Below are 13,427 nucleotides of genomic sequence, written 5' to 3'. Positions count from 1 at the left end.
AAACTTGTTCTAAATTGCCTTCTGTCTCCCTTCACTCTCGTTCTCCCTCCCTCTCTCGTTCTCCCTCCCTCTCTCGTTCTTTCTCTTTTATACGCCATACACATTCATTCATATTCTCTATTACCTCCATCTCATCTCATTATTTCACCCCTTCCATTCCATCTTTTAATTCTTTTATTTTTCTCATCTTGAAATATCCTCACATCACACTCCTTTTGTTTTTATAGCACCCTCATAACATGTCGTCTTTCGGAAGCCCTATTACTCGAGACGGCACAGGCACTATCCGCCGTCGAGGTAAAATGAGTGAAGCAGAGAAAGAGAGAATTATTCTTGTTTTTTTTTACAAGCATAAAATGTGGACATTCAACATTTTGTCATTGGCTGACTTTTCCTGAATTGCCATGATCTACGATACTCGCAAATAGAAATCACACTCTCGCCGCGGGAAAAGCAATTGTATGGGCAACTTTGGATAGCAGCTGATAAAGACCAAAGTGGTTTTATTACAGGCGCTGATGCAGTTCCTTTTTTTGCCAAGAGCGGTTTACCACCTCAGGTTCTTGGACAGGTAAATAAACTTTAAGCACTTTCTACTGAGGAGCATTGAACATTGGGCACGATGAAACGAATGAAGACGTTTCAAAGTTGTTGGGGGAGTGGATGCAAAGATGCTGGGCATACCAAGGGATACATCGGCGTAGCACAAACATGACACAACAATTCAGCAATACCCCTCGTCTCGAAGGAACAAAGAGAACAGCAACAACAAAAGAGCCGCCATTGAGTAATGTTTGGGTTCTGATAGTGGTAGTTGTTAACCCTTCGCATGATTACTTGCGGAATTATATGCTCTTTTCTATAATTTTATTATTATAGTACAGTTTGAAGAATACTTTCATGTTATACAAATAATAGCCAGCATGGTTATACATAGCAGAATCTAACTGTATAATTTATGACGTTGTTTTTTCTCTTCAACGGTCTAGATTTGGGTGATAGCTGATGCAGACAACAAGGGTGTTCTTGGACAACAAGGATTCAGCATTGCTGTGAAGCTGATAGCACACGCTCAGAATGGAAAAACACCCTCGGCCGCCCTCATTAATATTGGTAATTAACCCACAATCCAGTTCCAAACGAAATCAGAAAAGCATAACAAATTATGATATCCAGCTCTCACGCCTTCCCTTGCAATCCGTTATGAGAGCCGACAGTTGATGTATTTTTATTCAAAGGCATTATATTGAGCAAAACTGTAAATTAACAGAAGCTTTTTTTTTTTTTTTTTTTTTTTTTTTTTTTTTTGGATCATACCGTCCTATTTTCACAACAGATGCCCCGCTTCCCCATTTCGAGGGTCTTACTCCAGCCAAGACAGGCGATTCGTCCTCCGCCGCAGCGCCTATTGCAACCCAAACGACTGGATCTGAACCTTCGCTTACAAACGAAGACAGAATGAAGTATGGAGGCATGTTTGTTGCGTGTGGACCTGTCAATGGGCTTTTGGATGGCGAAAAGGCCCGTGAGGTGTTCTTAAAGTCCAAACTGCCTGTGGAGAAGCTTAGTCAGATCTGGTAAGCCCGAGTACATATATGCATATCTCGCAATTATAGGTGTGCACAGTGCTACTTCTCTTACAGTTCGCTTTGACAACTAATGTCATCCATATTGTCATTATCAGGGCTCTTGCGGATACAAAGCAGCGTGGATCTCTAGATATCACTGATTTCACTATTGCCATGTATTATATCCAGCATACCATGGATGGCTCAATTAAGAACTTGCCTTCAACCCTACCAGCATCCATTCTCAGAGTGTGCACAAGTACTCCACCGGGGACGGGCGCTGGAGTATTGTCATCACCCGTCATGAGCGCGCAAACCCTCACGCGCCAATCCACAGGGAACAATATGAATATCCATAACCCAACAATTACTAGGCAGTTGACAGGCTCGGTCGGAATGACATCCAGTCCCCTTTCAAAGCAAAACACTGGAGGCAATAGCGCCTTGTTTGGAGGTTCTTCATCAAGCGCGGTAGACATTCCTTGGGAAGTTACGCCAGAGGAGAAGGCTAAGTTTGACGGATTCTTTGATCGACTTGATCCCAATGGCACTGGCTTCGTCGGAGGTAGGCCTATCTGAAGTGGTCTCATACCTGCCATATTTGATCCGTCATCAACATTATTCGAATTAGTAATCATTAAACGTTTGTTTGGGACCGTGATATAGGTGAAGAGGCTAGCAAGTTCTTTTTGAACTCTCGGTTACCCGAGTCCGTGCTGGCACAGATTTGGGATCTTTCTGATATCACAGGATCAGGAAGGCTTTCCAAGGATGAATTCGCGGTTGCTATGCTCCTTATCAATAGAAAAAATACTACAGGCGCACCTATTCCTAAGACGCTCCCACTTTCACTTGTCCCACCTTCACTCCGTCACAGAGTTGCCCCCTCTTTGCCGTTTGCTTCGCAAGACCCGCTTAGAAGTATGCTTTTCGAATGAATGATTGTCATTGCCAACTAACTTGATACATTTGCTTATTGATACATTGGTTCACTAACAAGACATCAATCGTATACATTCTTAATAATATCATATTATTACAGACATGACCCTTCCAGTTGGACAGTCATCGCAGCATTTCCGGCGCCAGTCGTTTGATCTTTTAGGAGATGGTCCTGCTCTAGGCACGTCTATCAGCCATACAGGAGTGTCACAGCCAGATAAGGACCTCATTGGTGCAGAAGACTTGACTAGCAAAATTACTTCTGAGACAGGAGAGCTTGCATCAATGCAGAATCAAATTAACAGCCTTAGCAAGGTCACTGGTGACCTACAAGCGAAGCGTTCTGCTCTTGAAAAAAACCTTTCGGCTCTATCTGCACAGAAGCAAGACATTAGCATTCGACTAAACCAGATCAAGACACTCCACGAAAGTGAGACAAAATCAATTAAGGAGATTGAGAGTGCATTGGCGACAATCCAGCCTCAATTGAAAAAGCTACGTGAAGAACTTTCAGTCTCAGAGCGCGAGCTGGCCGTTGCTCGTTCTAATAAAGATGAATACTTCTTATCGTTGGCGAAGGACCAGGAAGAGAGCAATCAAATTAGGGCGCGATTGCGCCAAAACAATGAAGAGACAATCAAACTACGTGAAGAACTGGAGGCTAAGAGGAAGGATACTGGCCGTCAAAAAGGGTTGCTCGAGATTGCACGCCGACAACTTGCTACGAGTGATGCAGACAAACAAAAACTGATCAATGAGATTGCTGAGGAGTCTGAAAAAGCAGCCCAGGCCGCAAAACAGATTCATGCTCTGTCGACTACTTCGTTTATGCCTTCTTCATCGCCTACTCCTTCCTCGTCTCCAGTTCCGCCCCCACCACCCGCTCCCCGTGGTTCTCGCAAGGAACCTCCACCACCACCAGCCAGTCGTGGCAGTGCTTTTGCATCGCGAGCTTCACCAGAGGAGGAAGAGGCATTTGGTATCCCCGAGGCTCTTCGTAGCCCCACTGGTAGTTTCCACAGTGTGCACTCGCCTAGGACAGGTACCAATGCACCTCTTCCACCTGCCAGCGTTAGTCGTCAATCTACAGGCACTTCTCCATTTGAAGCAATCCCTAGGCAGAGCAGTGGTACCTCACCTTTTGAGAGTATTTCAAAACAAGGGACTGGGACATCGCCATTTGAACCTATTTCTCGTCAAGGTACCGGCATGAGTGGAGAGGCGCCTTCAGTGACTAATGTAGGCGAGGCTGGTAGTTTCTTTCCAACCTCTGCTGGCGGCGGAATGAAGGCTCAAGATGACCTGTGGTCACCTATGACTCATGCTGCTCAGGCGAAGACGGCTGGACAGCCCGAAGTATCCATGTCGCCTGATCCAGAGACCTCCGTGCCCCCTCAAAACTCGTTGCTTGCATTCGCAGCTGCTCAGACCCTTCCAGTGTCACCACCAGTATCGCAGGATCCTTTCGGGGCAATGGCATTCCCCGCTATAGACACGCCTCCTGTCACGAAAATGGACTTTGACTCTGCTTTCCAAGGGTTTTCTACTGGAGCGTCGTCCAAAGGTTTCAGCGCGGATAGTGTCAAATCTGCCGAAGCCTTTAGTGAAGCATTTCCTGATATTGACGTGATTAACAGCTCAGATTCATCCAAGGCCAAGCGCGTAAGTGCATTTGGCTTTGACGATGATTTTGCGAGCTCGCCCTTCAGCCAGACACTGGAGAAGAGCAAAGAGGATGAGGAGTTCCCCCCGATTGTCGAGATAGCCCACGATGACGATGATTCAAGCGATGATGACTCTGATAGTGGCGACAATGACACTTTTGTCCAGGCAAAGAGCTCAGTCACGTCACCTGAACCGTTCCCTGTTGCTCCCTTTCTTGCTGTGGAGAATGCCTCGATTACGGCTTCAGAAACACAGGCTCAACAGAGTGGAGCCGAATCATCAGTCGCTACAACCGTACCAGCTGTTGCTCCTATCTCGACTGGGCCTAAGAAGCTGACAGCGGCTGATTTCAGTGAATTTGAGTCATCCTTTGATGGCGGGGAAGGTGACGATTTTGATTCAGCCTTCAAGGGCGTGGAGTTTACAACGCCCAAAAAAAGCAGCGGAGCAGTTGGAAAGATTTCTGGATTTGATGATAGCTTTGATTTTAATGCATCATTCGAAGATCCATTCGGATCGTCGTCGGCGTTTAGAGATGCAAATAATACTAATGCACAAGGACAAGCAGCATCAAAGACGACTTCATCGGGCGCTTTTGGGCCTGTAGATTTGGATGAAGCCTTCGGCGGATTTGGAGTTTCTTCATCGTCAGCCGGTGCTTCCTCGCAGCCTGCTACTGCCGGAGCTGGCAAACCTGAAGATACGTTCAGTCATGGATTTGATGATTTCGAGGCTGAATTTGCGTCTTCCAGCTCATTCCCTGCTTCATCCGCAGCTCCTGCGACGGTAGCTCTTCCACCTCGACCAGTATCAGCGACACCTGACCTGCCTCCATCTACAGCGGCACCTAATACACTTGACTCTAGTGCAACATCGTTGCCAGCACCACCTGCAGTACCGTTGGTAGGTGTTGATGAGCTGATCAATATGGGCTTTACCCGTCAACAGGCCGAGGACGCTTTGTTAAGATATGACACTGTGGAACGGGCAGCCAACTTTTTGCTTGGGGGACAATAGAGGATAGTAGGTTATGACCGCTCGATAGATAATGATATGATATGAACATGATACGAATCAAATATGAAACGACAAAATGATTACATCTACAGCAATCCGTGAGGAAATATGGAGGTTGAACTGATGAAATAGGAAATAAATATTGTAACAAGCAAGCCTAATACATATACATCTATCTAAAGTGCATGATAGATATTAATTGAAGGCTTGTATTTTTAGATATTGCCTCATGCGTCTTCAGGTCTTTAGGGACATTAGTTAGATCATGTTTAATTTGGTGAAGTCTGACCCCACGTACAAATATTTGGCTCCCGTGGCAAGCCAGTAGGCCATGTCATACCAGTATGACTCTTATATTATAAAATGGATTCAAGAGAGAAAGGCTTGAGATTAAGGTATCGGACGGATGATTGCCTTAAAAGATTCCTTGGATCTGAGTGACTTAGACTCTGTATTTAGAATACAATATGCACACACTCTGTTTTGCATAGTACAATACACACAAAGGAAGATGAATAGCTTTGGAGGCGGAGCGTCATAAAATACGTCTTTTAGTGACTATGTACAAGATTATTGCAGCCAGACACATCTTGCTAAGGAATGTTAGTTCACATGTCAGGGCACAAAAGTAGAATCTTACTCTTCATTGGGGAATGCGTGTGTTACACAAAAGAAGAGACGCGTTACACAGAAAAGGAGCTTTTAGGGCAATAAAAGGTGTTGACACCTCACCTCACCTCGCCTCACCTCATCCCACCTCATTACACCTCATTTCACCTCATTTCACCTCATCTCATCTTATACCATTTCATATCATCTCATCTCATATCATCTTGATTCACATTCCTTCTTTCGTCTTGTTCACTTCTAATTCTCCAACCCTGTATCAATACTGCAGATAAGAGGAATTAATGTCAACAGAATTTCCTCCAACCAAATCAGCCAGTAAACCCAAGGTACTGATTGTCGGCGCTGGTATTGCTGGACTCACATTAGCCATTCTTCTTGAGAAGGCTGGTGTCCCATATAAGGTCTATGATCGCATGACAGAACTCAAGCCCTTGGGTAAAGAAGCTCCCACCATCTATTTTTTCAAATGAAAATAGCACTGCAGTATATATTAATGATTCTTTTTTTTTTGTATTCATTAATAGGGTCTGGGATGGGGTTTGGTGCAAATGTAGGGCCATTGTTCAAACAGATTGGTATTTACGATGAGTTTGTCCGCCTTGGAAAGCGATCCAAATCAATTGACTATTATAATGAGGAACGTAAGCTGGAGCATTCGATGGATTTCGAGAAATGTACCGAAATGTAAGGATCCAATAGGACTGGTCGAAGGAAAACTATTGCTCTACAACTCCTAATTCTTTTAATAATCTCTTTTTTTTACTAATATTATTATTTAGGGGAGGGTCTCCTGGCTATATGATCCCTCGTCCCGTCCTTCATGACTTATTGTTTCGACAGGTACCATCAAACAAAATCTTTTTAGGAAAGCGAGTCCTGTACATCAAGCAACGTCTAGAAGATGGTGTCCAGATCCAATTCTCGGACAATACATCTGCAGAGGGTGATATTCTTGTTGGAGCTGATGGTGCTCATAGTACTATTCGGCAAAATCTCTATGAGTCGTTAAAGAGCGAAGACCAACTACCAGCTTCAGATGATGGAGCTTTGCCATTTAGTTGTATTCATCTTGTCGGACAAACCAAACCATTAGATCCTACAGCATATCCAGAGCTTACTGACTCCCGCACTCATTTCGTAAGGGTTGTTGGGAACAACAAACCATTCTCTGTAAGTATTTTCAAAATAGAAAAAAAGGCGGGGAAGAGACTTAATACAAACACTCACCATCATCCTTTCTATATATTATTTTCTTTGGGTGGAAGTGGGGATATATGACAGTGCAAGGTAATATCTTCTGTTGGAGCGCAACTCGATACCTGGACAATGAGAGTTCCAAGGATGATGGGAGCTTTCAAAATTCAGAATGGGGCCCTGAAGCCGCAATTGCGATGTGTGAAGAGGTCCGAGACTTTCCATTGCCTGGAGGCAAGGACAACAAATTGACCATTGGAGATCTCATTGACAACACGCAACTGGTCTCTAAGGTCAAGTTGGAGGAGAAGGTCTTTGATACATGGTATTCGGGAAGGACAGTTCTGATTGGGGATGGTAATTTCACACACCTATTGTTGTTTAATTGCTTGATCGTTGTTGAGCCTCATTAGAATATCGCTATGCCCGCCTTCCTCACTTCTATCTCTTCTCTGCTGTTTGGTTTGATCTGCCTGTGCTATTTGTTTGTTCTGACTGAACAGCTTGTCACAAGGTACCGTATTGTATAGAAAAAATAGCAACGAAAGTTACTGAAGATCTCTCAAAGAGTATCTGACGAAATATTCCCTATTAAAAAGCTTGTTTTTATTTTTTATTCTAATAGATCCACCCTGCTAGTGGTGCTGGCGCTACTAATGCAATCCAGGATGCGGTAGCATTAGCAAACTGGATCAGCGTATTAGATTCAACAGCAGTCAGCAAAATTACAAAAGCCTTTGAAGAATATAAAGCAGAGCGCTACCCAGTTGTCATGAAGGCCTATGAGAATGGGCGAGCGCTATCCAAAGTGACGGCAACGGTAATGTTGTTGATATGGAAATTTGGCTAGAGGAGTACAAGTGAAGAAGAAAACTTGACGAATTTTTTTTTTTTTTTTTTTTCCATTCCAAAAAAAAAAAAAAAAAAAAAAAAATACAGGACCTGACTGCCAAGATCAGTCGCTTCATCACTAGAAACCTGCCGACTTGGCTCTGGAACATCATGCTTAAGCGCATGGTTGAGTCGCGCCCTCAAGTGTCATTCTTGCCATTGGTAAAAGATAAAGGAACTGTACCACCCACGTACCAGCCAAGTCTTCAAAAAACATTAGAGATCAGGAAGGCTAGAGAAACTGCAGAAGAAAAGGATCCACTACAGTTATAGTGAACTAGTAGAGGAGGTATTGATAATAAAATAAAAAAGGATATAATTCATACTGAGAATTAGTGAAATAGGAGATGATAGGATTCATCACTAGCCCGAAAGAAAGCTTAGAGTGTGTACCAAAGCAAACAGCCATATCAAACTCGTATATTCTAATAGTTTATTCATTTATTTTGTTTTTCTAATGACGCCTTTATATTTTTAGTGAGGAATGCCGTTAGTGACCTTCTGGAACGAGTCATAGAGAACAGTACGACGGTTCAAATATGATTCATCCACTCGTTCCTTCATAAATTCAGCTGCAGCACGTTCTGAACGATCCAACTGGAAACGATATCGCAACCTTTTAATAGTCTCCCCGCGGAAACAAGGCAGACCCGACTCGAGCATTAATGAAATCATTTGACAGATCTGCTCAGCATATGGACGTGACGCTAAATAGGCCTTGATACAAAGTTCACAGAACCATCTGTAGCCTTGCTCCTCTACGCCTGAGCCCATGATTTGGATCATCTCGGCTGTCAGCTTGAAAGGCGAAGACTCGAAATTGATGTTTCCTCCAGGCGAAATGTCCAGGATGAATCCGAAATCAATGTGGATAATATGTCCATCATCATCAATCATGATGTTGCCGTTATGTCGATCTTTGAACTGGAGCAAGTATGAAATCACACTGTATGATGCAACTGATTGAATAAAGTTGTTGCGCGCCTTTTGATACTCGATCGAATCCACACCGCCGTACTTGGTCACAAAGTAATCCTGAAGGTTATTAACTTTCTCGCGACCTAATTGATCGCGTGAGATCGAGTTGGGGATTACATCAATCATACCACATCCAGGGGCAGTCGCGACGATGCGGTAAGGGAATAGATACAAGTCCAGGCCAACACTTGTAAAAATGTTCTTAAACACAGCAATAAGTTGGATGGCCAACACATCCTGTCGACAATCGTCTCCAACTTTGAAAATGGCGGATTGCCAAACATCATACGTTTTTGGAGCGGCCTCTTCATCTTCATCATCGCCTGAACCACGTTTGATGATTGTCTTGCCTAGATTGGACTCTTCACGGGTCTTACGGACCTTGAAAGTCGCCATGAAGGGGGTTTTGGCATGACTCTGGAGAGGTCGGCCAGACCGTTTATCAATATCCACAACCACACCCTCGGGATTGCTGGGTAAGTACACGCCCACATCTACTACAATTTTGGCCATCTCTTCATCAATCTTTTTCTTCTTCTCGGGTTTGCTTTTCTTCACAAGAGGCATCAATGTCCCGGAAATGGAGGTGACTTGGTTGAAGAACGTGAACTCGCGCTCATAAAAGTTCTTGGCTTCGCCTGATAAACCGTGAACAATGTTATCAATAATGCGATCCAGAACAGGCTTTAGGGGATCCGGGACTTCGCTGTTGTTATCCTTATACATATTGGCCTTCATATTCCAAATGATCTGATGTGCGAAAAGTTGAGAAACACGAGCTGCGCGCATAATATACCTTTCAACATACCCAAGGTCGTCATGACGAAGCGCTTGTACAATTTGAGGTACATAAAAGAAGACAACTTCTACGGGAGAATGCTCCAATGAGCGCATAGCATACTGAAGAACCATTGGATTGCTGTGATACGCTGGCTGGAAATAAGTGATGGCGGTAATGGAAGGGACAGGGTGCCAGAAGAGTAAGTATCTGAATTGTGCGGAAGAGTAACGGACACTACTTTCACCAAGTAAGAACTGAATCGCGTCCGAATCATGAACAGCTGCGAATGGGTCGTTTGCCAGGAGATAGCTGAGCTCATTAGTAATGACGCTGTTCTTGAAACGCGACGTTAGCTGGAGAGCCAACGTGGGCGAAACTTCCCAGGCGAAACGAACCAAGCTTCTCCACCCTTCTTCTGAAAACGTCTTTTCTATTGCATTGACCTCAGGACTGGCGCTATTCAATACCAAAGGAGTGCTCCAGACACTCAAGCGGTTCAGCTCATTCTCATTCAACAAAGAAAGTAGTCTGCGGCATTGAGTATGCTTGCGGACGATAGCATCGCGTGTGAGCCTGTTTGTAATAAGATAGTTTGGTCCGACACCTTTGTCGCTCGATTGAATGCTGGTGAGAATAGAGTCCAAGAAAATTTTGTCTTGCTCTAAAGCAACGCCAAACTCCTTCATAACTCTTGTCTCTGTCTTGTTTAGCATCCTGTTACCTCCAAAGGACCAGCGAGGGGATAGCTCGAACCAGGAGAAGGCAGCATGGTACAGCGCAGACCGAATCTTGTACTCAATCAAGGCTTCCATGCGGTTCGATTGCATCAGTTGAAGGCCTAGGAGAATAAGTTGGAAGCGGCCCTCTCTGGCTAGGGGATGGGTACTCATCTTATATTTGGTGTCAAACGTCAACTGGATCAGACGTGTAAAGATATCAACCATGTCGCGATTGCCATAACGAGTCGCCTGGAAGCGACTGGATAAAAATTCAATCCAGATCACATGGGGCGCAAAGAGATATGAGGCGATCTTGTAGCATTTCTGACGAGCTTTCTTGTCAGAGGGAGCGTATTCCATGCGGACACGGAAAGGATCTTCAGAGTCAAGCAAAGATGAGAATAGGCCTTTTTGGTGACGTGTGGCCCAGACCCACCCAGAGGCCACTTCCGACATCAAACGTCTCTCCACAGCCGGTTTCTCTGTGATAAGCCAGTTCCAGACCGAGGTCCCGATCTTCATGCTATCTGGTGTAAACAGGTAAATAGGGATCCACGCAACCATTTTGACGAGACCTTCTTCAACCTTATCAAGAGTGACCAGTGCGCTGACAGCACGATGTAAGGCATTCGCTAGGTCCTTATTCGAAATAAACTGATCATTCTTAACTTGTTGTACCATTTTTTCGAGATTAGCACGTAGTGCAGGTAATTGGCTCTTCAATACCGATCCAGACTCGAGAGTAAAGACAGCAGAGAAGGTTTCCATACCACCAATCTCCCCTTGGTATCTACGGCGCGCTGAAAACTCCTGGAAGAAGACAGACGAATTGTCAATGATAGCTCCAGAGATGTTTGCAAGTATACCAAAGCTATTTTGGTTTTGGATGAGATCCTTTCCAGCTCGCGCCGCAAGTGTCCGACCCATGTGAACACAGCTGACCCCAGTATGAATCTTTTCCGACTCTGCAAGATAGTCTTGTAACAGAGCATCAACTTCCTGAGGGGAATTAGCCATTGCAGCGTTAATCCATTTGCGAGTCAATTCTACGAACTTGGTTAGCAGTTCGCGACGATAAGGATATGAGTCTGGTAGGTCGATGGTCACCCCGACCTTGCTCGACGTAAAGCTGTAAATAGGACAGTATTCGTCTGTCAACTCGTTTTCACAGCTTAACCAGAGCAACTCACTTAACTCCAGCACAAGAGTCAAAAGTGCCTTGTCACACATGAGTTGAGGGAAAGAGGCGACCATACGATGAATCCACTTATTACTTAGGGAGCTGACACGCTTGAGACGGTGAGCACAATTAATGACCAAGTTTCGGACCTGATGGCGAATATTGTCATCCAAGGAATGAGAGAGGACCTTGATCTGAGACTCAGATATGAATACATTAATGACTTGGTCTGCGATCGCTTCCAAGCACGTGAAAAGGCCTCCTTCGCTTACGCCTGAGTTCATGAAGTACTGGAGGATGAATGAACAATTTCCTTGACGGCCGCGCATAATCTCAACATGGTACACGGATAGAAGGAAGACGACTTTTGCTGAGCTGAGCGATTTGATTTCTCCTGTCTGTCCAGGGAGATAGCTGGCAAGAGTTGCCCGCATAGAAGATTTTTGATCCTCAAGGATGCCCCTGGGAAGGACAGAACTGTACTCAAGATCGCCTTCCAAGTAAGCATTTGTGCCAAGGTCGCCAGAAACAAACGTAGGTGTCTTGCGTGCAATCAAAAGCATGGCATCGCTCCATTCCTTGTGCCATGGATAGACTTTGACAAACTCAAACAGAACACAGTGGAACCATGCATCTCTGAACAACTTTGTGTCCTCCTTACTGGGCCTAAGGTGAGGCTGAAAATCGTCATGAGAGAGTAGCTGACTGATGATAGGCAAAAGAGGTCCCAGTCCAGCAGAGAGCGAATTGATGTTGCTTTGATTTTTCTTACTAGACTGCACTGTGAGCTGAATCTGAACACCCTTCTCAACAAAAAGTTTAAGCAAGCATGTCAAGTAGGAGGAATAAAACTCTGGACGCGTGTTGATGGTCTTGGCCAAACGCAGCAGACAGGCATTTACCTGTTATAAAAAGTATGTAGATAGGCGACGGAAAAGAAAAAGAGGGAATGAATAAGAATTATGATGGACATAAACACATGCTATAGCCTTACCATAATATTACTCTAATGGGAAATCAGCTTACAGTTTCGCACAATTCCTTAGTCTCAGAGTTATTCTCTGGTGAGATCGAGAGTTTTGATAGATTGGAAAGAATTTGAATGATGTCGTTGAAGGAGCTTGCTGTTCCAGTCAAGGCCATGTCAGTAAGGCGAGATACAATGACACAATCCAGTTTAGGGCTATGATGACGAATCTGTTGGGCGAGCATAGAGAGAGCCAGTGGCGTGATCTATATAAACATGTGCGCAAAGTTACATGAACGAATCAGCCATAATGATGCCAGTTGTTACAGCAATTGAGATGTGAGAGCTACCCAGGGCTGCCTGCATTACCTTTCCGCTCTTGAAGACACAGGCAATTTTGGAGATAGCTGTAATAACGTTCTCTTGAATCAAAATAGATTGCTCAAAGGCCCCATTCGAAATTGCAGTATTGTGACTGTAGAGTGTGTTCAACAGGGCATAAACGGTCGACATAGCGACGTCTTCTCCTGAAGAACAGTGCTTTAAGGTCTGTGCCAGACGTTCAACAGCACAAGCCTGAATAACAATCGCATTGAGCCCTTCAAAAATAGGCGATGGCACTGTCAAGAATTGCTGCAATAAAGCTACCATTTCCTGATGAGCCTCACTGAAACTGGTTTTTTAAATGAATGGAGAGATAAAAAGAAGGCGACACGGCCTATTGTGAGCATCAAGTTGAATAACGTACGGGGCGTTTTAGCGAAGCAAGGAAACTTACTTGATGCCCAGTAATGAAGCGCAATCCAAAGCGGCAACGTGAATCCAGGATTCTTCAGCGCGAACTTGATTAAAAAGACATATGGAGATATGTGATGGGAGCACATCATCTAGTTCG

General features: G+C 44.5%; 3 protein-coding genes across 3 annotated transcripts; 2 read left to right on the top strand and 1 right to left on the bottom strand.

The window, feature by feature from the left end:
• Positions 1 to 29: 29 nt before the first annotated feature.
• BCR41DRAFT_328176 (hypothetical protein) lies at positions 30 to 5,354 on the top strand. Its single transcript, XM_022021690.1, has 7 exons — positions 30 to 297; positions 429 to 571; positions 990 to 1,113; positions 1,337 to 1,577; positions 1,685 to 2,133; positions 2,235 to 2,489; positions 2,611 to 5,354. Exons 1-7 carry the CDS (start codon positions 240 to 242, stop codon positions 5,190 to 5,192), a joined length of 3,852 nt encoding a protein of 1,283 aa, XP_021876592.1. The 5' UTR covers positions 30 to 239; the 3' UTR covers positions 5,193 to 5,354.
• Positions 5,355 to 5,946: 592 nt separating this feature from the next.
• Positions 5,947 to 8,219, top strand: BCR41DRAFT_425848 (hypothetical protein). Its single transcript, XM_022030640.1, has 7 exons — positions 5,947 to 6,257; positions 6,347 to 6,506; positions 6,602 to 6,992; positions 7,088 to 7,373; positions 7,520 to 7,530; positions 7,642 to 7,836; positions 7,956 to 8,219. Exons 1-7 carry the CDS (start codon positions 6,104 to 6,106, stop codon positions 8,178 to 8,180), a joined length of 1,422 nt encoding a protein of 473 aa, XP_021876591.1. The 5' UTR covers positions 5,947 to 6,103; the 3' UTR covers positions 8,181 to 8,219.
• Positions 8,220 to 8,381: 162 nt separating this feature from the next.
• BCR41DRAFT_313029 (hypothetical protein) lies at positions 8,382 to 13,183 on the bottom strand (the record flags this gene model as incomplete). Its single annotated transcript, XM_022021111.1, has 3 exons — positions 8,382 to 12,467; positions 12,592 to 12,798; positions 12,902 to 13,183. The coding sequence occupies 3 exons, from the start codon at positions 13,181 to 13,183 to the stop codon at positions 8,382 to 8,384; spliced, it is 4,575 nt and encodes a 1,524-aa protein (XP_021876590.1).
• Between the last annotated feature and the right edge of the window lie 244 nt (positions 13,184 to 13,427).

Source organism: Lobosporangium transversale (genome assembly GCF_002105155.1).
Source record: "Lobosporangium transversale strain NRRL 3116 chromosome Unknown BCR41scaffold_56, whole genome shotgun sequence".
Taxonomy (NCBI): Eukaryota; Fungi; Mortierellomycota; class Mortierellomycetes; order Mortierellales; family Mortierellaceae; genus Lobosporangium; species Lobosporangium transversale.
The sequence above is the reverse complement of the archived record's forward strand: the minus strand, read 5'-3'. Positions and strand labels throughout refer to the sequence as shown.